The sequence below is a fragment of the Perognathus longimembris genome, chromosome 5 (assembly GCF_023159225.1).
Source record: "Perognathus longimembris pacificus isolate PPM17 chromosome 5, ASM2315922v1, whole genome shotgun sequence".
In the NCBI taxonomy this organism is placed as follows: domain Eukaryota; kingdom Metazoa; phylum Chordata; class Mammalia; order Rodentia; family Heteromyidae; genus Perognathus; species Perognathus longimembris.
This window is the reverse complement of record NC_063165.1, coordinates 32,292,478-32,317,319: the sequence shown is the minus strand read 5'-3', so window position 1 is coordinate 32,317,319 and position 24,842 is coordinate 32,292,478. Positions and strand designations below refer to the sequence as shown.

At 36.2% G+C, this 24,842-nt stretch overlaps 1 protein-coding gene and 1 non-coding gene across 7 annotated transcripts in view; one reads left to right on the top strand and one right to left on the bottom strand.

Moving 5' to 3' along the window:
• Window positions 1-24,842, top strand: part of LOC125351633 (ABI family member 3 binding protein) — a 192,447-nt gene that overhangs the window by 143,112 nt on the left and 24,493 nt on the right. For 5 of the 6 annotated variants that reach the window (XM_048346517.1, XM_048346514.1, XM_048346515.1 and 2 more), the window contains 12 exons: window positions 6-80; window positions 492-539; window positions 1,243-1,308; window positions 4,272-4,346; window positions 5,727-5,801; window positions 9,430-9,489; window positions 10,050-10,097; window positions 10,847-10,927; window positions 13,085-13,162; window positions 14,637-14,702; window positions 16,159-16,233; window positions 23,884-23,988. In XM_048346517.1, coding sequence (XP_048202474.1) covers window positions 6-80; window positions 492-539; window positions 1,243-1,308; window positions 4,272-4,346; window positions 5,727-5,801; window positions 9,430-9,489; window positions 10,050-10,097; window positions 10,847-10,927; window positions 13,085-13,162; window positions 14,637-14,702; window positions 16,159-16,233; window positions 23,884-23,988 — 852 coding nt within the window. The remainder of the gene's footprint in view (window positions 1-5; window positions 81-491; window positions 540-1,242; window positions 1,309-4,271; window positions 4,347-5,726; window positions 5,802-9,429; window positions 9,490-10,049; window positions 10,098-10,846; window positions 10,928-13,084; window positions 13,163-14,636; window positions 14,703-16,158; window positions 16,234-23,883; window positions 23,989-24,842) is intronic. The other variant, XM_048346513.1, reaches the window with a different exon arrangement.
• LOC125352131 lies at window positions 12,860-12,965 on the bottom strand. Its single transcript, XR_007211125.1, has one exon. It is a non-coding gene; the product is annotated as a U6 spliceosomal RNA (small nuclear RNA).

Sequence of the window (24,842 nt, the reverse complement as noted above, 5' to 3'; positions counted from 1 at the left end):
CTCAGAACCATCTGTAACAGACTATGTACACACCACTACCAAATCATCTCTCAGGCCTGGGGAGCCAAAGACTGAAGATGGTAAAGGTTTTCACACTTCAATTCACATATTCAACACATCTTCAATGAACATTTGTCATGTCAGGAATCATAAACTTTGAAGCTTTACTATTTAATTAGACAGATTTAAAGGGCCATTGCTTCCAGTGTTCTTGTATTCTTAAAATTAACTCTGAAAAGAGGAAATAAATTCATTTCCCTATTGTTACTGAGGCATGATAACATTTGGAAGTCAGTTAAAGTATGAATAGTAATTGGAAGATTAACATCCCCAAATAGAGTCTTTCTCCTGTTTGCTTAACCCGTCTAGATCTATCATTCCATTAAAACAATGATATGAATTATTGAGAATGAAATGCATTGATATTCAAGAATGCTTGAAATAGCTTAATATCTTGTAGTTTTAAAAATTGTTCTCCTTTGTTTATCCAGTTGTGGAACCTATTACCTATGTGTCTGAACTTCCTGAGACCATGCTAGGTAATGGCAAGCTGTGTGCTTTCTGGCCTCATTGCTCCATCCTTCGCCTGACAAGCTCAGGGCATCTGTAAATCCATATTGCGCCACTAGCTTTGTCATGCAATTCATTTTCTTTTTAGATGCTTCTACTTATAATCATTGTCTGACAATGTCTCTTCTTTGTTGATACCTTGGTCTTTTTTGTATTTACACCAGGAAAAGTGTTGAATAGAAAGCATCTTTTATCCTATTATTGGACATCCTGGCAATTTGAATATCTGTTGACTATTCTGAATACTATTTTGTTGTATGGTGATCCATTTGTATATTCTGATGAAGCAAAATACTTTGCATTAACGCTCATACCATTTCATTTATTTACATATCTCATTCTTTGTTCCCTGCTATTTACCAAATTTCTATGCTTCTTAACTGGATTGTGTTGTATTTTTAAAGTTACTTGTTGCCTCCCTGGTTCCTACTAAAAATATTTTCTAGGATTGTTGAGAAGGGAGAATCCTAGTAGATAGTGAAGAACTTCAAAGTCATACTATTGCTTATGTCAAAATTATTTTCAAATCTGGGATCTTAGGATTTAAAAAAAAAAGTGATTGCAAAGATGTAGGAATGCTGTTTTGCTGAGAACAATGATCTTGTCTATTATTTGTAATCAGAGTGTGCCAGCACTATAGTAACCCCACATACTTTCCTTCAATTACCATAGAACCATCACCTCTGCCTTCCCATACTATAATCCTACCCAGTCCAGAGGGGCCTCAGACCAAACCTGGTAAATATACTATTCTGTATTTCATTCATGAGGTGAGTACTTGCAGAGTAACAATATGATCTCTTCTGGACAACTGTAGCCCTGATTTCATTCACCGCCCTCCATCTTTGAGTGGTCAGTCTGTCTCTCTGATGCACCACCATCTGTCCTCAATAATCTCTCAAATGGTATTGTTGTGTATGCTCTTTAGTGTAGTGCTGAAAAGCACTTCTCAGCTACTCTGGAAGTGTTTTGTTAAAACAAAAAAACAAGGCATGCGGTTGGATGTAGTAGCTCACACTTGACAACCTAGTTACTTTGGAAAGTGAGATCAGGAGTAGTATGACTAGAGGCTAGCCTGAGCAAAAAGTACACAAGTCCACCTCATCCAGTTAAAAAAAAGGAAAAAAAAAAAGGTGAGTGTAGTGGTATGCATCTGTATCCCAGCCGTGGGGGAAGTGTGAATAGGAAGATCACAGTACAGGCTAGCTCAGATAAAGAAAACCAAGACCCTACTTTTAAAAATAAGGAAATAAAAAAGGGCTGAGATGAAGCCCTTTAGATGAAGCCCTAGTAGAACAAGTACAAGATCCTGAGATCTGGGAAAAGACAAAAGGAGATGGAAGGAAAAGGAGAGAAAAGGAAAAACAGAAATGTTTCTTAGGGACTTTTTTTTTTTTTTGCTAGTCCTGGGGCTTGGACTCAGGGTCTGAGCACTGTCTCTGGCTTCTTTTTGTTTAAGGCTAGCACTCTATCACTTGAGCCACAGCACCACTTCCGACAGTTTCTGTTTATATGGTGCTGAGGACTAGAACCCAGGGCTTCATGCATCCAAGGCAAGCATTCTTCCACTAAGCCATATTCCCAGACCACTTAGGGACATTTCTATTTAATACACACACACACACACACACACACACACACACACACACGCACACATTTGTCTATATATGTGTGTGTATATGTACATATTATGTTTGAATATACTCTAATTTTAACTACTGAATCATCTAGCTAGTTTTATAGTTTCATGTAAAAAAGTATTTTAAGGTATTCAATTTGTGGTTAAGAGTTCTAGAAGCCTCCAGAAACAGGTTTCACTGTATAATCACACAATGTATGTAATGGACCAGTCACCTTGCCATCATTCACTCACCTTCCTTCTGTCACCTCATACATGGAAGAAAAACTGAAATCAAATCATTAACTTTAGTTGTTATAGAGATCTATTTGATATCATTTGAAAGGATTGAAACAAAATCACCATGTAGATAACTAAATGTGCCTCTTCTGATGAAGAATAATCTTCTCAAGGTCCACAGTTTCCACAACATAGAAGTTGATCAAAATGAAGCCCAAATTTCTATTTTGATGGCCATTAAATTATTTTTATGTGTTCATGTTTCTAAGGGAATTGGGAGATATTAATTTTACTATTCATTATGCGCTGAAACAATCTAGTAAGTGCTACCTATAAACTCTATGGTTATTTTTTCCAAAATTCTACACTGCCTACATAAATTGAATAAAATATTAATCATCCCTAACTTTCCCTTGTCCCATTAACCCAAATCATTTATATCATTGAACTATTTAATTGTAAACAGACTACTACCAGTGATGCTTTATTTGCTTTTGAAATAGAGTCTTGGTATATAGCTCTAGGCTGGCCTTGAACTCTTGATCCTCCTCCCTCAGCCTTCCTAGACCTAGTTTTAGCCACTGTACTTAGCCTTTCAACAAAAATGGGTCCATTTTTTTTGTCCAATTGCCTTGTTATATTTCTTTATTTCACATGGTCTGACTTTTAGATAAGCATCCAGAATATCATTTGGAAACCTTAGCAAGTAAGAGGGTTGAGAATTAGACAATCACAGTAAGAAACTCAAATGATGGAATTTTAGGATGAAAAGCTTCTTAAAAAACCATGTAATTTTTAATGAAAAGCCTGTCTGTATACTGTAACTAGTAAACAAAATAACCTCTCACATGTGTTGCTATTTATCCCTCTATAGGCAAGAAATGTCCACTTTAACCACTGTATTCAATACATATTTTATTTAGGTGCAGAAAAAAACCACTACACATTTCACTCAGAAACTTAGATCTAACAGCTCTTACTTTTTCTTCCTTAAGGTGTCTGAAACTAATGACATTGGACATGCTTTGTTCTTATCAACGTTCCATTTTCTAATAACATTTTCAGTGAGCTTTCATTAAGGTGTCTGGAACTGCATAATTTGGGTACCATTTTCTTCCTTCTCATCTTTCTTTATCCCAAGCAAATTTCAGCTCAGCCCAATGAGATGTTCCTGCAAACTGAAACTTTGCATATGATCATTCCTTTCCTTTACCAGGGTATGGTTTTTATTCTCTTGGTATAGAAATGATTGGCTTTCACAAAGAATGTTCTGGAATTTTTTATGAGCTAGCTCATCAAAAGAATAACTCTTCACAGGAAAGTATCTTTGATATACAATTTTTCTTCCCCAATATGAACAATAAATGAGTTTTGTGCAATAAGATTATTTCTTTCCATTAGGACTTGCTAGTAAGACACATTTAATGTTTTCATTTAATGATATAACTTTGGTTTTGTTTTCTATTTAGGAAAAAATGTACATATTCAAAATAGTACCTGAGTATTCAGATGAAATAGTATGAACTTGTCATATGAATGAATTCTGGTTATTAGGAAACTTGTTTTCAGCCTACTTAAAGGGAATTTGAAGTAGATATTTCTGAAATTCTGATAGTTCCTCCAATATTCCAGCTGAATATCTTGGATGTTGTTTAACATGCATTTTATTTTGTTTTCTGTATAAACAAATTGTCTCCCTCTACTTCATAAGATCATTGGAGCTTTAATAGAAGTTGCTGCATATATTGGGCTTCAGTTTCTCAACAAACATCTTTGACCTTTCACAAACTAGGTACTGTAATTCCATGGGCTCCAAAGCCCCAAACCCATGTCTTTCTTTTAGCTCCCAGGCAGACACCCCATGTGCCTCCCAAGCCCAAAACACCACCGCGCCCAAGAGTTCCACAAACACAATCAGGTAAATAAGTATTTGATGTTTTAATCTAAAAAGTTTGAGGTTGATGCAATTATTCCGTTGAATTGTATTGCAGGGGGTATTTTTAACCCTTATAAAACAAGTCACTTTTGGTAATCCCCAAAAACTTAGGTTTATTTTTAGGCCTGTTCAAAAAGTTTATCAGTGGGAGAAAACTGATTCCACAAGAACGCTGCTAACATTATATCATTTAAGAGGGGGATGGTTAAGAAGGGCACTTCTTAAAGTAACCTGCCTACTCCCTCTTTCTCTTCTAGTTTGAGACTATCCTCTGCTCTTTCACTATCCCTGAATGTGCTTTGCACCTTCCAATAACCTAACTGAAATGGTCACTAGCACTTGTTCTTGCAAAGAATAGCTGATGTGCCACCAAGAATCAAGCCTTCACTAACACAATGAGCTGGGAAAGGAACTTGTTTAGCAATAACAAAATTAACAAAATTAGCAATGTTGAATTTCTACTTAGGCATCAAAAAGCTATAGCTAAAGGTATGGTTTCTATTATCTACTAATAAGAGAGAGTTTTTTTTTTTTGTGTGTGTGTGTGTGTGTGTGTGTGTGTGTGTGTGTGTGTGTGTGTGTGTGCTGGTCCTCGGGCTTTAACTCAGGGGCCTGGATGCTGTCTCAACATTTTTTTTGCTCAAAGTCAGTATTCTAACATTTGAACCAGGGCTCTGCTTCTGGTTTTTGTGTGATTAATTGGAGATACATCTCATAAACGTTCCTTCAAGGGCTGGCTTTAAATTGTGATCCTCAGATCTCAATTTTCTGAGTAGCTGGACATGAGCCACCAACACCCAACTGAGAAATTTCATTTACCAATATTTTTCTCTTTAAAAGAAGATTCATTAGAAACATCTAACAATAAAATTTTTTTCTCATCTTATGTACAGCATCCCTGTGCATTGTCTATGTAGCTTTCTACTGTTGTATGAGATGATTTTAAACTTTTTATGCTTGAGAGGATTCTGCTCTGATTGCCAACTTTATCCACTTTGCTTTCCATCAAAGACACAAAAATGAGTTTAAGGAGAAGTAAACATATCCAAGGGGGGAAAAAATCACTCTTGCATTAATTTGAAGGCTGTCTCATCTGAAATGAAAACTTTGAGAAATTTTTTCATCATATTCCTATGCTTTATCAAATATGGAGATGTTTTATACTTCACTTTCCTAGAATGAGATAATTTTCATCAGATTTCTAACCGATCTGTTTGTAGAGCCTTTAATCAGAACCTCTTTTGAACCCCATTATAGTATTTTTATCAGCGTTCAAGTTCATGCATTGTCATGACTTCTGTGTTAAGCATGACCAAGAGATACCAAAATCAAATGACTCATGATCTGAGTTCTCTCTTTCAGTTCCTAAAGGGCCCCAGAGAGCTACTTCAAAACCAAAACTGCCATCCAGTCCGGAAGTGTCATACACCACACCTGGTAAATGCTTTAGTTCCTGTTTAAGTCACATGCATTCCATTGCTCTACTGGGTTGCAGTGAGGCATGGCAGTGAAGGCATTTATTTCTTAGAGCTGCTGTGGCTCAAGTAGAATGAGTCCTATTTGTTTTTGTAAATATTTCTGTTTCTCTCCTTTCCACCCTTTCACCTGCAGTAGGAGGTCTGCTGTGGCAGTTTATTAAATCACCACTTCCTGGCTAAAAAGAAAGGTGCCAATTTTAGCATCTGTTCTCTACATTACTCTGGTCTAAAGTCCTCCATAAGCACCAATAGTAGCAAGTAATGTATTTGCTGAGGATTAAGTTAGCAACATACCTTCAGTCAACTTTTCTTTCTTAATCCAAGCTCTTGTTTGTATAGTCTAGTGCTATAATTAATTAGAGCATTTATAAATTACAGACTTCTTTGTTTATTCATGGCCTTTGCAGAGATAAAGCAAAGTCTCCTCTCCTTCAACTTTTTAAGTAAACATTTAGTTTGATTTACAATTGGAAATTACTCATAATTTTACCACTTGGCTCCCTCAAAACACTACACAGGATAGGTGATATGTTCAGTACTATGGCTTTTCAACTCTCTGAATCACTGATCATCTTGAAGTTTCCTAACTTTAAAAAATGGCCTCCCTTATTGGGAATAATTAGTACAGGTTTAGGCAAGCCATAGCAGAGCATCACAAGGCCCAATAGCTATACCCTTAGAAACACATAAGATGATGCTAAGTGAAATGAACTCCATGTTATGGAAACAAGTGATATATCACAGTTGTAACTACTTTCAACGTCCTATGTGTAGGTGTAGTTTCTATTATTGATGATGTTTTGTATCACCTAACTATGTTTGTACCTACACTATCTCTGTAATCTTATCTGAGTATATTGGAAACCGTGAAAAAAAAAAAAAGAAGAAAAAAAAAATTACAGTCCAGATTCTAGCTATGACAAATTGTGCTGTGATGAACATTGTTGTGCTGGTGGCTTTAGTGTGATTTTGTTTGTGGTCTTTTGGACAGATACCCAAAAGTGGGGCTGCTGGGTCATAGGGGAGTTCTATGTTTAACCCAGATGCCCCTCAGTAGACGAATGGATCAGGAAAATGTGGTACATATACACAATGGAATTTTATGCCTCTATCAGAAAGAATGACATTGCCCCATTTGTAAGGAAATGGAAGGACTTGGAAAAAATTATACTAAGTGAAGTGAGCCAGACCCAAAGAAACATGGACTCTATGGACTTCCTTATAGGGAATAATTAGCACAGGTTTAGGCAAGTCACAGCAGAGGATCACAAGAGCCCAATAGCTATACCCTTATGAACACGAAAGATGATGCTAAGTGAAATGAACTCCATGTTATGGAAAGCACTGTTATATCACTGTTGTGACTACTTTCAAAGTGCAATGTGTAACTGTAGCTTCTATTATTGATGATCCTCTTGTATCACCTTCCTGTGGTTGTACCTACACTATCTCTGTATCTTATCTGAGTATATTGGAAACTGTGTATACTGGTATTAGAACTAGGAAATTGAAAGGGAATACCAAAATCGAGAGACACAGGATAAAAAAGACAAACAACTACAAAAGCAATACTTGCAAAACTGCTTGGTGTAAATGAACTGATCAATTCATGGGGGGGGGGGAGCCAAAAGGGGAGGGGGGTGGGGGAAGGGAGGAATGAGGGAGGAGGTAACAAACAGTACAAGAAATGTATCCAATGCCTAATGTATGAAACTGTAACCTCTCTGTAATTCAATTTGATAATAAAAACTTTAAAAAATTACATTTTCAAACTTCCCTAGATGTATTTAGCTCATAAAAATTATAGCAGAGTAATTTCTATCCAATTCCAAATTCCACAATTATAATTTAGCTGTAAGTTAGGTACTTGGTGGCCTACACTTAAACAGTTATGGCATGAAAGTTATATTATCCCCAAAACAATAAAAAGAGAATGTTCATTTTATGTAATCTTTTCCTACACTAATGGCAAAGAGATGATTGGGTAGCTCATGATCGAGAAGTTTTCTTCACCATCCTTCTGAGGCAGAATTCTATATGATTACTATTTTTTTCTATCATTGCATAAGATGCAAGAAAATTATATTGCCTGCCAAAAAGGGTAACCATTTTGATGTACTCAGTATAGTAGGAAACCTTTTCAGTGAGCGAGTAGGCCTGAAGAGGATGTCCTTGTAGGAAAAATGAGTCAAAAAGACACTTTAAACTGCTCTTATGATGTGAATTGGGCAAAAAGACCTGGTGAGAACAATAGGCAATTATCCTGCTGCTTTTCCCAATAAGCAATAATGTTATTGCTGGTACAGATAGTTCATGCCTATAATCCTAGCTATTTAAGAGGCTGAGATCTAAAGATCATGGTTCAAAGCCAGCCTGGGCAGGACAGTCTGTGAGACTTTTATCTCCAGTTAACTACCAGAGAAGCTGGAAGTGGAGCTGTAGCTCAGGTAATATAGTGCTAGCCTTGAGCAAAGAAGCTCAGAGCCAGCACCCAGAGTTCAAGCCTCAGGACTGCCAAAGAAAGAATGTTATCAAGTTTCTAATTTATTTTATGTGTAGCAATAGAACACAACATTAAAAAATTCTAAGTATCAGGGACTGAATATAAGCAAATCTATTGTTTAGCATTTTTGTCTCATTTTGTCTTGGCATATTCTTATATGCCAAGCATCCATGATCTCTGATACAGTGAAAACTACATCACTATAGACACAAAAGGTAACAGCTGTCATATAGCATCTACTCTGTGACAAATGCCAGCATAAACTTTACATGTGGTAACTTGTGATGACTGGCCATTCCTTTTGCTTTATATTTTTTCTATAAAAACTGTGAGTGCCATTTGGAATAAAACTGTCCTCCTCTTACTTAGTCAAGATGCTTTCCTTTCTTGCTGGTGTTTTCTTCAGTTTGTAAGGCTTTTATGCACATTAACTCAGGTAATATATATTTTTATTGTGATCAGTAGAATTTTAGCATGAGCATCAAAATGGTAGCTAACCACTTGAAGCAAAAACTGACTTTAGTTTTTAAAAGCCACCTGAGAAAAACCTATCTCCTATATTTAATTATATTAGACCTTTCTTCTTTTTCTCCATTCAAGGAGGCTTGAGGGACTGGGGATATAGCCTAGTGGCAAGAGCGCTTGCCTCATATACATGAAGCCCTGGGTTCAATTCCCCAGCACCACATATACAGAAAATGGCCAGAAGTGGTGCTGTGACTCAAGTGGCAGAGTGCTAGCCTTGAGCAAAAAGAAGCCAGGGACAGTGCTCAGGCCCTGAGTCCAAAGCCCAGGACTGGAAAAAAAAAAAAATGACACTCCTCGAGGCTTGATAAATGAACTATGACCAACTTTGTGTCTGTCTACTCACTGTCACAGACCTTCTCTACGCAGTGACAGTTTTCCATCTTGAAAGATCATATGAAAGATCATATTCTCATCTTCAATCTTAAACTATTGTGGAGATAAGTTTGCCTTTTCATGCATTCTGAGATTGTGTGTCTGGATTAAGTTCACTCCAAGTGTGACATTTAGTTCATTCTAGGTGTGACATTTAGACAGCCTTATCACTTTTTTCTTTCAGTTGCAAAAGATGTGTTCCTTCCTCAGAAACCAGACCCTGAAGCCTCTCAGAGTGAACCTGGTAAATAAATAATTTTATTTTCCCTGTTATAAATTATACTATAAAAGTATTCTTGTGGTAAGTATATTTTAATGGCTATGGTATGGAAGAGGTCAGAAAATATCATAGCTATAAAATGTAATTCATGGGAGAAATGTAATCATATAATCTGGACTTTTATAATTTTATTATAATCTGGATGAAAGTTTGCCTTGGCATATAATATGATTATTGACTAGTATATTATGCTAAAATTGTAAAATACATTACTAACTGAGAGAACTGTTTATTTCCTTTCAAAAGATAAATATACCAACACCACAACTGTAAGTGAACTTTTAAGGGAAATAATGGATGCCTACCCATAAATTATCCTCAAAATGACAGTGGATGAGATTTCTAAATTTTAATTAAATTAATTCCTGGAGTGGTGTCTGGTATGCAGGCTCATTTCTTATTTATTATGGTTCTTAAATACTGTTTAAGTGAGTAAATAAATGTATCTAGAAAACAGAGAAATGATTTTCATTTCGCAGGTAGTAATTCTCACAAACATATTTTTTGCTTTGCTTTTGGCATAGTTCTGCAACCTGTTACCTTTAGAATTGAGCCACCAAAGACAACAGTAGGTAATGGATCTCCCATATTGACCAATTCTAATTGTTTCTTTTGAAACCATCAAGAGTTCGGGTCCTTCTCAAATGATTGTGATTGAAACATCACTCTTCTCAATTCATTTCATCATTTCATCCTCTCTCTAATTGATCTTCCACTAACAGAAAAGCCACGGTTTCACCACCATGAAGACTGAGTTACAAAGTGCACCCTCATCTACCTCATTCATCATCATGATTCCATCTAACTCAATGCCCATCTAGTTAACAATTCCTGTTGGCTTAGTGGTTCTCAGCTGTAACGTTACAACACATTAGCCTATAATGAGCTCACTGTGCTCTAAGAAATAAATATTGGTCAAAACACAGACTAAATACTGCCAGAAATTTACTTGTAAAATTAACCTGGAACAGACTCAGAAAAAAAAATATATATCCCAATAGTTTTGCTGCACTTTGTGCTCTCCTTGGTGAGAGACAAAGAGACAGTTGTAACCAATAGATCAGGACTAGGACTTAACCCGCATCCTATCTCAAGGCATTCTCACGGAGCTGTGTCAAGCACAGGTTGCCATTTATTGTGTGTCCTGGTAGAGATACAATTGAGAACCAGTATTCTAATGCTCCATGGTCTTTTTCTTGAAGGTTCAGTGCACGTTTAACTTTCTTCTTCATCACTCACATAATTTTCTTCTCTATTTCTTTTTCAAATGATGATCTGGTGCTGGAAAGTTTATAATCTAGCTATTTTTTTTTTTTTGCAGCTCCTTTAGAGACACGAGGCATTCCCTTTATGCCTATCATTTCACCAAGCCCTTTTCAAGAGGAACTACAAACTATTCAAGGTAAATTTTGTTTTATATGTCAATCCAATGAGGAACATTCTTTTTCAGGATTTCTCTTAAAGAGTTTATAAGTACATTATGTTCATGTGCATTTGTTAAGACTAGAAGGACCATTATACGAAAGTACCCACTTTATTAGAAACTTTTGCATTCTGCATTGTTGTCTTTCTGACATATATGACAATGTTCCATATGTAACAAGGATGTTTTTAAGATGCAAACAAAATTTCAACTGTCAGTTGTTTATAGCCATCTCTGTATCTAAGGGTTCCATATCTGTCGATGAAATTTTTATGTTAACTTTTTTTTTTTTTTTTGCCAGTCCTGGAGCTTGGACTCAGGGCCTGAGCACTGTCTCTGGCTTCTTTTTGCTCAAGGCTAGCACTCTGCCACTTGAGCCACAGTGCCACTTCTGGCCATTTTCTATATATGTGGTGCTGGGGAATTGAACCCAGGGCTTCATGTATATGAGGCAAGCACTTTTACCACTAGGTCATATTCCCAGCCCTCTGTCGATTAAATTTTTTTTGAAAAAAAAAAAAAGAACTAACAAGCTACAGACCTTTTTTCATCATTATTCACTAGGAAATATAGTTTACCAACTACTTACAGAGTACCTAGGGAAAACTAATCTACTCAGAATGTAGGTTCCATGCAGAAACTAGGATGGATGTGTCAGAAAGGTCAATTGGTATGAGCTAGTTATGCTTTGGATGAGTTCACTAAAAACATGTTTACCACATAGAAAGCCTGAGTTCGCTGAGTTTATGGCTGAAAATGAACCAGAAAGCAAGGTAGACCTTGTGCTTTTTAAAAGGCTCCTCTGTCACAACCCCTCTGCTGCCTACAGAACTGTGTTTCATTTAGTGGCATATCTTTTCCAGCCAATCTACATAATTTGTGGAATTTGTGGAGTAAGGAGGCAATAGGATGACAAATAGACTCACTTGGAAGACTTTCACACACAAGCTACATCCAAAGAGAACCACATCACAAAAACATGATCCTGAGCTAAAAGCTTTTGGAAATACTCCCAAGGGTTATTAAAACAAGTTAGAAAATATAATAAACAAAATTATTCAAATGTACTACTGAGCCAGGTGCTGATGGCTCACATCTGCAATCCTAGCTATTCAGGAGACTGAGATCTGAGGGTTTTGGTTTGAAGCCAGCCGCAGCACAAAAGTCCATAAGACTCTTATTTCCAAGTTAAGCACCCCCCCAAATCCAGAAGTGGAGCTGTAACTCAAGTGGTAGAACACTTGCCCTGAGCAAAAAGTCTCAGGGACAGCGCCTAGGCCCAGAGTTCAAGTTCAAGGACCAGCACCAAAAAAAAGAAAAAAAAAAGTATCATTAATCTTGAATTATGATTCTAGGACATTTTTTTTGAGGATGCAGAACAGTAACCTATTTTATTTTATTTTTATTTTTTATTGTTAAACTGATAAAACAGAGCGGTTACAGTTTCATACTTTAGGCATTGGATACATTTCTTGTACTGTTTGTTACCTTCTCCCTCATTCCCCCCCTCCTCCCCCTTTCCCTCCCCCCCCCATGAGTTGTTCAGTTGATTTACACTAAACAGTTTTGCAAGTATTGCTTTTGTAATCGATTGTCTTTTTTACCCTGTGTCTCTCGATTTGGGTATTCCCTTTCAGTCTCCTACTTCTAATATCTATATACACAGTTTCCAATGTACTCAGATAAGATACAGAGATAGTGCAGGTACAACCACAGGAAGGGGATACAAGAGGATCATCAATAATAGAAGCTACGGTTTCACATCGCATGTTGAAAGTAATTACAACAGTGATTCCACAGTTGTTTCCATAACATGGAGTTCATTTCACTTAGCAACATCTTTTATGTTCATAAGGGTATAGCTATTGGGCTCTTATGATCCTCTGCTGTGACTAGTCTAATCCTGTGCTAAAAAATATGGAACACTTCACAAATTTGTGTATCATCCTTGAGTAGGGGCCATGCTAATCTTCTCTGTATCGTTCCAATTTTAGTATATGTGCTGCGAAGCAAGCACTCTAGGACATATTTATAAACGTAATATACCCTATTTTGTGGAGCATTTACTTTCTGTACTATTGGTTTTACTTTCGGTATTATCCATAGTAATAGATATTTATTTATGTTTTCCCGCAGAAGAAACAGACCAATTCACCCAAGAACTCTTCACAACTAAGATTCCACGAACAACTGAACTGGCAAAGACAACTCAGGGTAATACTATCTCTCCATCTCTGGAGAATAATTTTTCCTTAGTTTTCTTTTAGTCAAGACACAACTTTTGTTCTTAGAAGGTTTTTTGTTGTTGTTTGTTTGTCCCAGCAAATCATTAGTTTGTTTTTACTTTAAAGGTGAAAACCATGAGCCAAATCTGAATTGTTACCATTTTATCTGTTGAACAGTGGCAACCAGTTCTTTAGTTGGAGCTGTGCTTCTGAATGTATTATGAACTGTTGGATGTTGACAACTAATATGCTTAACTCTTACATGCCTCATTTCCATATCTGATAACTAGGAAAGAACCTTTAACATCTCCCCTTTCTTCATCCTTTCTTCCCCTTCTTCTTTCTTCCACCTCCTTCCTTCTTTGTCTTTCATCCCTTACCTATGTCTTGAATTGATATTGTAGCCTGTTTATTAGCTTGTTAGGTAAAGCATTGATGATTTATGATGAGATAAAGACCCACTTAGCATGTGTGAGAAATCACCAAAATGATGGAACCTACACACACAATTTCCAAGAAAATTTTCCTAGTGTTAACTAATGATATATACAAAACATATATATATATATGGACTGACATATATATGTGTGTGTGTATATATATATATAACATAATAAGAAAGTTGGTATAAGGAGGCAGCAAGAAGTATGGGGGGAGTAGTAGACAAGCACAGTGGTAGATGGACTAAATCCAGAATGAATAACACTTTAAAAATAATTTCTGTATCATCTCACAAATTTACCTGCTTACAATGATCACTCATTTATCTATTCAGTCATTTTGTGGGCAGGCTCTAGATAGCAGGAGAGGAGTTAGGAGTTGCCATGTAAGTCTGTCTATCTGTGCTCACTTTTGCTTGATGGGTGGGGAAGAAAGCATCATTTTCACTCACTCCTACTTCTAACATTATGAATGTACTGAATATTGTCCATTCCAGAGTGTGTGAGCAAAGACAATTTGATACTGACCCTGTTTGGGGGAGGTGTTCTTCTTTTTGCCTATCAAAATTTTCATTCTTTTTTTTTTTTTTTTGCCTTTACAGTTACTTGTTTTTTGCAAAATAGTGTTCCACAGGGACTCATCATTGAAATATGGGATTGAGTGGGTGAATGGGTAGACGGGTACATGGATGAATGAATGGTAGATAAGTGAACTATCATATCATGCAACTATCTGGTAAAGTTAATATTTGAAAACCATGGACTAAATGATGATTAGTCTTTAATACATTACATACGAGATACCTCACTCAACCTGCATCGTTCACATCATTCATGAATATTTTTACTTGTTTTGTATTCTTTTAGCATAAAGTCTATTATACTTAACTGGAAACTTCTTAACATTCTGTCATCTCCTTTGCCAGGTGAACCAGTTGTGAGTGGTCCTTTAGGATAATAAATCTGCATTCAGTGGGTTTTGAAATATTAGTTATTAGGTATAAAGTGTTTCTTCTACTCTAGCAACACACAGATTGTACACTATTCCCGGGAGGCCGAGGATACCTGACAAACCACACATCAGACCTGGTAAATTCTTTCTCTTTTTCTTATGACCTAAGTAATTAGCATGCTAGGATAGATATAAGATAGACTGAAACAGACCAATTCACCAAAGACGTTGGGGGGGGGGGGTTGAGGTAATGTATCCTTACTTTACAGTAAAGGATATGCAGACATTCTGTCCTTGTAGATTAATCTATTGAAGTGATAACATTTGACTGAAGTTTTCATGATGTTCAGATTCATAGACCATTGTGAAACTTTATTAATATGAGTCTTTTAAAATAGTATTTGTGCATACATCACACCGTTTCAATTTTTTACAATAATTTCAAATGTTATTTCTGTCTTCTTAAAAAAGTTATTTCTTCTCTGGGTAAGAAGGCTGTTTTACAAAGAAAACATTTCTACTTGATTGCTTCAGAGGATAAAAAAGCATATACAGGTGGTAAATAGAAAAAATAAAGCTAAAATTATCTATATGATTTTGTAAGTAGTTGTACAAACAGATTTCAATTCCATAAGTCAGGTTATGAATACAATGAATCTTGATCAATGTCATTCCTTTCGTTGTTCTTCCACATTTCCCCTTCCCATCCCTACCCTCAAGTTATAGTTCAATTTTTGCATAGTGTACATTGAATATAAAGACTTCAGTTGATCATCATTTGCTATCATCATATTTTGAAAAATGCTCTAGGGTTAGTAAATTCTTTCAAAGGTCATATGATCTCCCTGTGGAGCTTGTTTAGGGAAAGATTAACTTGTAAAAGTTGATCTAGTCTACAGAAATTGCTTATAAGTTAAAGTACAAGTTGAACCCTAGGCTCTCAAATTTTCTGTCCTTTTTTTTGTCATGATTCTAAGGATTCTTATTAGATTTTCCAGTAATAAAACAGTGCATTTATTGTCAAAGTCACAATTCAGTTCTGAGAAGTTGGTAGTCCTTTTGTAGGGTTCTGCAGGTACAACGGTTTCATTATAATGGTCTTGCCTACATCCACTTTGAAGACCTGAATTGTGAAAAAACTTTTTAAATTCTTTTCCTGCTCTATAGAAAGCCAAACACTACCATAACCTTAAGACATCTATGTTACAGAATGACCTTTGGCCACTAACTTATATTACATTATCACTCTTGACTTTTCTTCAGTTCTACTTTGGAATGTATTTAAAGCTAACAGATGAAGCAATATTAATATTTTCCACTAAGAATAATTCCCCTTGTCTGCTACCTTTTTCAAGTAAATACTGAAGTGTAATAACTACTTAAGTACAAATTTGAGTCACTATTCCCACGTTCAAGTCTACAGTTTTCATACTAGAATATAATTTCTATATCCTAAATGATAATTTTGGTAAGCCAACCACTATTACTTTATTGTCTGTTTAAAGGACTTCCAATTTTCTGAGAAGTGTCACGTTCTTTGGCTGCAAAGTTTCAATGAGAAATGTCTAAAGTATTTATTTCCTTTTATTGTAGTTCTGAATAGAACAACTACAAAACCGATTAGAACCAAACCCAGTGGACTGCCCAGTGGGAATGGAGTCAAAACAGGTAATAATCTCAAGTTTATTTCTTTTTGTTCTTTCAAAATTATGCGTTAATCAGCTTGAGTAATTTTTGTTCAGCTCACAGAGTAAGGGTTTTTATTTTTTACTAGTTTTGGAAATGAAATGTAGAACTCCTTCCAAAATCAAAACTTCAAATAGGTCTAACATCACTCGGAAATAATGTTTCACTTTTCTAAACCCAGTCCACTAAATCAACTTCCATATACAGTATTACTTCTTAAAAGGAATCCTGATTAAATATAAACTAATGAATAATAATTTTTAAGTAGGTATCTTCTCTAACTTCAGCACACCTTCCATTTACAGGCTGGTCTTCAAGGCTGTAATTACTTGGTTTTCAAGTCATATTCAAGTAGTATTATCAGATTTTTCTTAAAGGTTTGCATCTCATAGTAATCTGCAATGTGAAACTTAAGCAACATGAAGAAAATTTAATCATTATAGTTAGAAACAGTTCACCATAGTTATAGTCATACTAATGCTTATAAATAATGTAGCTAAAATTAATGGCATTGCCCTAATTTGAATAGGTCTGTGGGAGTAGGCATAATTAAAACACGGGTCTGATAGAAGCTTAAGCACACAACTTCTCCATTTGGTAATCAGATGCTTTAACACAAGACTGTCTATAAATATATAGTTGTATCAATATGGTACTTGCATATGTAGAAATGGATGAAAAATAGAATTTATTAAATGTATTCATATATATATATTTAATCAACCCACAATGGTGGAGAAAGAGATGTAATATCCATAGTTATTCAGTTTAAGAATCATTTATGCTTGTTTTTCAGGATGTGTTTGTAGTTACTTATGATCTGAAATTTATAGGTTCACATCTCCACAAACTAAGAGAGGAGACCAGTACTATAAGTTCCCAAGTCATGCAAAGAGAAAGAACATTCCATTATCTTTCACATTTTCCCCTGAACTCAAATTGCCATCTTTCTGTAGATAGACAAGACAGATAGATTGATCTTCCTCATTGCAGAAGTGAACCACCACACCCAACTTAAATTTATTGAGATAAAGTTCTCATTTTGTGCCAAGGCTGGTTTTAACCCAGATCCTCCCAAGCTCTATCTCCTGAGTAACCGAAATTACCAGCATAAGTCACATTGCCAGGTTTTTCTTATTGAAAGTTTCATGTCAAATAATTTACATTAAAAATTAGCCTATACATCTTTCCAATTATCAATTTAGTAGTCATGGAATATTTAGTTTTAAAATAACTTCACCGAGTTTTCAGTGTTTAGAGAATGTGAAAGAATATTGCTATCTGTATTTTAGTACAATAAGAACACTGTTTAAGGAAAATACACACAGTAAATTTTTTATTAGAAAACTATTTTAACTATTTGTTGTAGCTCATATTAAACTGACAGCAAACATTAGCCAATGTCTTCAGAATGCCAAAAGTTTGTCAATAAAAGTAAACATTACACAATTTTAAAAAATTAGCCTATACAGGAAGTGTTTAAGGTCTTTAGGGCATATTCTTTGTGGTCTTTGTGAACCTAAGGCTGCTACCTTGGAAGACCAAAAAAAAACAACAAAATTTTGTGAGGTTTAAAAAGTATAGACTACTGGAGACTCAATAAAAATCTTGCTATAATTCCACTAATCTTAGGAATTTGGTAAGTCATCTTGAGTCATGTTATCTGTCTGTCTATCATCTATCTGGCTATCTATCATTATCGATATTCACTATGAATGAAGTCTCATCCTTGCATGTATATCATTTCTTTTATACTAAGGTTAGAAAAAAGTAGTTCTGCTTTTCCAGGGTTTCCAGATGTATAAAAATAGATACATATAGGTCAGTTTATACTTATGCATTTGCACCATAGAATCTTCTAGTTTCCTTACTTGTAGCAGAGATGGTACAGAAAATGTTTGCAGACTCCTAGTCTAGATGCGCTCTTTGAATTCTTCCTTTTAGATGGAAACTGCCGAGCTGGTTAGCTGTTCTTTCATTCAACCAGCATTTACTCATGGTCTATTATATCAAAGAAAAAGTGTAATTCTGAAACCATCTCAGTGCATGTGATTTGGCAGGCTTTATTATATCTGAACCCCAGACTAATGGGGAAACCACACTTTACTGGCCCCACATAGAGTGCACTTCACAGAGTATCCAGACTCCTTGGGGTAAGGAATGTGTTTTTCTGGCCTGTGGCTAAATCTTCCAGGCTGCTGGCTCCTTGTCCCTGAAACTCTAGCCAGGTACCAAGATCTGGGGACAAGGGCACAGAGACCCTTTGGTCACAAGGCATAGAGCCACTGATACATTTGAAAATTGATTCCCACTAATATATTTAAAGATGGATTTGTTTGTTTGCAAAGCTTTTGTTGCTATGGTTAAAAATACCCAGATCATTACTTCATTTTGGACAAGAGATTGCTACGTGGTGCACTATGTAAATGGAGACATTTTTTGAGAAATCCCATATGGCGATGGGGGAAGTGGTTAGAAATCACACAGGCTCAGGTCTTGGTGTTTCCGGAGCTAACTCTGTCCTTTAGAAGATGTGTCAATTAATCCTGCCTGGGGGCAGGGGGGGCGGGGGGGGGGGGAGTGGGGAGGAAGAGGAATTTTTGTCCTAACTTGGACCTGACTATCTGACCAGGTGCCAGTTCCTCAAGATCTATTTTCTGCAGTATCTATCATACCGACTTCCTTCTATCCCCTGCTACTCCTTTTGGCTGCCTTTGGCCTTTTCCCCTTCCACTCAGGGCAGGAGAAGTTCACTGGTTTACACAGGCCTGGATCTCAGTCTCCTGTTACAGCTTTTTTCACTGAACCCCATGACTGCCTTATGCAAGGCCCTTCCCAATGCTCTCACACAATAAAAGCTTCCAGCTACTTCCAAAGGCTGGAGAAAAACTAGGTAGCAGCTAATAAGCTATTAATTTGGATACTTACACCTAAGGAACATAATGTTATGATATACCCCTTTTCTCTATTTGTACAGAAAATGAAAGAAAAAAGAATCTAGTTTTCTATACAGTCTCTCTTTCTTCTCTCTCTCTCTCTCTCTCTCTCTCTCTCTCTCTCTCTCTCTCTCTCTCTCTCTCTCTCTCTCTCTCTCTCTCTCTCTTTCTCCATTTCCATCTCCATCTCCTGAAGGCCAAATCCAGGACCTCATATATACTGAGCAAGCATTCTATCTCTGGGCCACATTCCTAGGCCTGTTTCTTTCTTGATGAGAAAAGAGGCCTGTAACTACTTTCAACGTCCCATGTGTATCTGTAGCTTCTATTATTGATGATGTTCTTGTATCACCTTCCTGTGGTTGTACCTGCACTATCTCTGTATCTTATCTGAGTACATTGGAAAGGGGGAGGAGGGAGGGGAGTATGAGGGACAAGGTAACAAACAGTACAAGAAATGTATCCAATGCTTAATGTATGAAACTGTAACCTCTCTGTACATCAGTTTGATAATAAAAATTTGAAAAAGAAATGGGGGGTGGGAAGAGCGAGAAAGATCAGGGAGGCTGATGGAAAGGATAGACTTGATGAAGGTACATTGTATGCATTTATAGACATATCAAAGGAAATCCCTTTGTACAACTAATTGATGGTAATAAAAATGTGTGAGAAAAAAAAAAAGAAAAGAGGCCTGGGAAAATTGTGTCTTTGGCTTTATGTATCAAGTACCCTGCAGAACTTTGGATACTCTCCAGGAGTCCATAATTTCAATTTACTTGTCCCTTTGATCCTTCATACCTGTGGCCTGGTGGATCTGCATAGACCCTACAGACTGCTGAAGGTCTGAAAGTACTTTCTGAGGCACACAAACTGGTGACATGACATGATAACAGATACTTCATGGCCTTGGCCATTTAGCCCACATACAGTGGTGAACCATCAACTCACTCAAGAGACTCAGAATGTAGCCTTAGGACTGTAGTCACTTATAGTCATTATGGATGAGTAGAACAAAGAAGGAAATGATGAGAGTACTTCATGCTTGTGAGAAAGGTTTAGGAGCTAGGGAAATGTTGTTCTGAATCTGGCTGTGAAATCTTGAGCAGTTTGCTTAATCACTCTTACACCGGATTTCCAAAGCTGTGATGTCAAAATGACATTTCCCACACAAAAACTTGGTAAGGCTTAAAACAGGCAATGGACAATGTTGGATCACTTTAATAATCACATGTAATACTTGGTTTATTAAGGGTACAAAGATTTGGAGGAATGCTGTAAAGAATGATCTACTTAAGGTACACATAGCCTACTGACCTTCTACAATACAAATTCTCCTTTTGGAAAAATAGAAATCAAACCTCCTCAAGCCAAGGCATCCATGTGGCATGAATGCAATGGAAGTATTTTCCATTCCCATTTGCCATTCACCAGATAACCACTCAAATGAGCTGTTTCCCTGACCCCATCACCATTGGCAGTAGGACACAGGAAAAACACTAATGAGCTGTTTGTTTGCACCATGCCTTTGTGGTTAGCCACAAAAGGAACAGCCATGGCCACCAGAAACATTTTTTCCTACCACAAATAAGCAACATTGGATTTATCATTCTCTATAAACATTCTCTAGGAATTTATGTATTATTTCTTATCCAAACAGAGAATGTGGGATTGCAATATAGGTTCATCCCCAAAGTTCACAATGAAGAAATGTGGTCTTACTTGGAGAAACAAAATCTGTTGCATATTTAGCCAGTATATCTGCTTGCACATTAACAGAACACAGTGAGCACCCAAAGCAGTATTGTTATCATTGCTGTAGTCACTGTGCTTATTGTTAATATACTAACTAGTATGTTAACTGAACATTTTAATATGAAAATTTTAGGAAGGATATCAGACCATGGATACTTTATTAGGATAAACCATTATATCTAAAATAATCTTTACTATTTGATTCTTTAATTTTTGTATTTTTGCTGTTTTAATGAAAACTGCTAGTCCAATCAGGATAGATTATTGTATAAGGCAAAATAACAATAAAAATGATGTCTAAGGTAAAACATGTCAGTTTCCTTTATTCATGATAAGCTATGAAAAAATCAAAGCCTGGACATTTAGGTATTACTTAAGTAATAGCCACTGGATTTGTGTTTGAGATTCAAAAATATCACACAAAGGTTCAGTTTAGCTTCTCTTAAATAACATTTTTTAGGCTTATCCATAGCTAATTTACTAATCCAAAGGTAAATATTCAGCCTATAACCTCAATAGCCTGATAGACAGGCCTGAACAGAGATAAAATCAAGACCTTAAGGATATATTCAAATACACTAGAATTCTAAGATGTTTTATGTGCATGGAGACATTTTAACCACAAAACATACATAAGTATGGACAAAAAAGTGGTCACTCACAAAAGTGGCACAAAAGCTCTACGGTTCTTGCTCTACCAAAAATAATGTACATTACCACTACAGCTCTATCAAATACCCAGGAGAAAGGACATTCAGCTCATTTTTGCTATTTATTCCCTTTTATATCTTTGCTTATAGGAGTTAAAAAAATACCCAAGCCATGGCTTACTGTTAAAAATGTGTCAATAGACTCTACCCACATCACAAAAAAAAAGGTAAAGAATAAGATGCTAACCCTCTTTCATCAGCTCAGACCTAAAACTTGCATGGTACCTGTAATCCTATGTGTGGCAGCAAAATCAACAACATAAGCAATGCCCCAATGTGCCAGGACTGTGTTAGCAATGTAGGTCTATTGTTAGAGAAACATACCAAAACATTGTATTGGGGGTAAAGTGCTCTGTATATAAGTTAGATTTTAACAAGAACCTCTGGTGGGGTGCTTAGTTATTATTTTCAATAGTGCTCTGAAGAGCCTCAGTGGATAAGTGCTTGGACTAATTGTAAGAACTAGCTATTGTCCTGTTTTAAGTTCTGTTCCTATGTAAAAAAAAAAAAAAAAAAAAAAAAAGATCGTAATAAATTATACAGAGTAGAACTTAAAACAGGACATGATTTTTTTTCCTGAGACAATTTATATTCCTGATTTAGAGTATGCTGTTTGTAATAAGTAAAAGAATATATATATATATATATATATATATATATACATATATATAGCCAGAAATTCAGAATATCTTTGTGTTTAAATAGATACTGCAAAACTTGCTCTTGTGGGACTTCTCTTTGGGGACCTTCTCCAATGGAGAATGGCCTTTTACTTTTTATAGCATTCTGTTCACTACCTTTTTTCCCTTCCATTATTATTTTTTGAATATTATCTTTCAGTAGTTGTACAAAGGAGTTGCCATTTAACAAGCAGTTTATGAATACAATATTTCTTGGTCAGTCACCCCTTCAACATCCCTTCCCATCCCTTCCCAACCCACCTCTTCATTCAGTCTTCTTAATTTTGTAGAAGATACATTGGTTTCTTGTCTGTATTTTCACTTCCTTTTCCTCTTCATTCATTAGCCCCTTTCGCCTTGACTCCAATCTCCTATCGCCTTTCAAGTACCTATTTCCTGGTGTTTTATTTTGCTGAACTTTGATTTTGGCTTACTAAGGAATAGCACTTTGTGAATTCTCCCTTGAATCTACTGTATTTCAGTTAATAGTTTTGTATACACTTGCTTGCTACCCTACATATTTACAGATGCTGGTACAAATAGAGCCAAAAGGGAACCCAAATAAACTGCTGGTGGAAATGTAAACTTTTTCAATCACTCTGAAAAGCTGTATGGATGTTCCTCAAAAAATTAAACATAGAACTACCCTATGATTCAACAATCCCATTGCTAGGCATTTATCCCAAAAGATTCTAAACCAGGATACAGTAAAGCCATCAGCACAACCATGTTTATTGCAGCACTGTTGACCATAGCCAATGTATGGAATCAGCAGCGGATGCCCTTTAATGGAACTTTACTCATCCATTAGAAAGAATGATACTGCACCATTTGTATGGAAATGGGAAGGCTTGGGAAAATGTTAAGTGAAGTAAGGCAGGCCCAGAGAGACAAAGGATCTTTTCCATTTCAAATAAATTTTCACTATCAAATAAACTTACGCTGATTTACTTTAAAAATACCTACTCTTGAGTGTTAACATCTCTACTACCATCCTTCCTGGAGTAAGCACATGCACATACTCACCCTCACTCCCTTTTTCTCTCCTTCCTTTATTTTCCTCTCCTACTCTTCCTCTCTTTCTCCCTAGTATCCTGGGAAGTGTTTAAAGCTGTTAGACATTTTCCTGGAGCAACCATTTTATTTAAAACCAATGTAAATATAAAGAAAGATAACAATTTAAGCCAGAATATAAGACTTCAGACTGAGTTAAGATGGACTGTTTCAAACACCTTTAGCTTTACCAACCTTTGTACAAACTATGGAAAAGTCCCTCTTTCCCCTACTCTTTAGATAGATTTGTTAGAAAACTATTCCCTTTTCTGGGCTGAGTATCTTTGAGTATACGCATAGCCAATTTTAATTTGGGGTAATATAAGTATTATCTGAAGGTATTACATATACCTAATTAGTATTGCTCTAATTATAATAATTCTGTGTACTTTTCTATTGTTCCGTTCTGTCTGTTCTGTCATCTAACTGCTAATTATAAACAGAACTTTTAAAAGTGACTTTGGTGCAATTAATGATGGTTTTCTCTATAATTTCTCTTAGCTACAATCCCAGGGACTCGCCGCCCACCTCTCCCACCAAGACTTACACCTCCTCGAAGAAAACCTTTACCACCAAATAATGTCACTGGAAAACCTGGAAGTTCAGGTATGTCCATCACTCGCCTCCTATGATTTCAGTTTTACTAGCCAACTATGGCCCTTCTCAGAGTGTTAGCTCAGGCAATGGCCAAGCCACAGGCATTCATGACATATGCTTTCATTGGCCTCAAAGACAACACTATGAATTACAGCCTTGAGGACTCATAGCTTTACTTTGGGAAGGTAGGGTGAAAGAAACAATCCCTCTGCACCTCAGCTCATTTGCTTCTTAGAAATCTGTTTGCTTGGAGCCCTAATCAAAGTTGACTCTGGTGCTTCAACAAGTTGATTATTTTGGAGGTTGAAATGCTGCATGTTGCCAAGCACTGAGGAATAATGGAAAATATTATGCCCTGTCAGATCCCCAAGCCACCAGCCTTTATGCTGGCCCTAGTATTATGTATGCAGGGGAGTAGTTCAGATGAAATTGCAATAGACTCTTGATATTCATGGCTAGGTGGTTTCAAGGAGACCAGCACAGAGGAACAACTGGGATAGAGTTCCACATAGTACTGTGGATGCTTGACTTACATTTTCCCAAAGTGCACATGTTGCATAATTCTATATTATACAAAATCACTAAGCTTTTCATTTTATCTTTTAAATTAAACACATTCACTTCTACTTTGCTTTTGGGAGTACCATTTACTTATTGGGAATCACATTTTCACAAAATCAAGGGCCAGGATCACACAATGATTTAAAACAACTCATAATAACAGGAGACTGACTGAAAACCCTCCCCTCACTGGGGTGAATAATGTGAATATGGGAATTAAAAAATTTTATTATTGAAATTTCTTTTGACTTTTAAAATTATTATTATTTTTTAACCACACTTAGTTAAATCTGAATGCTATC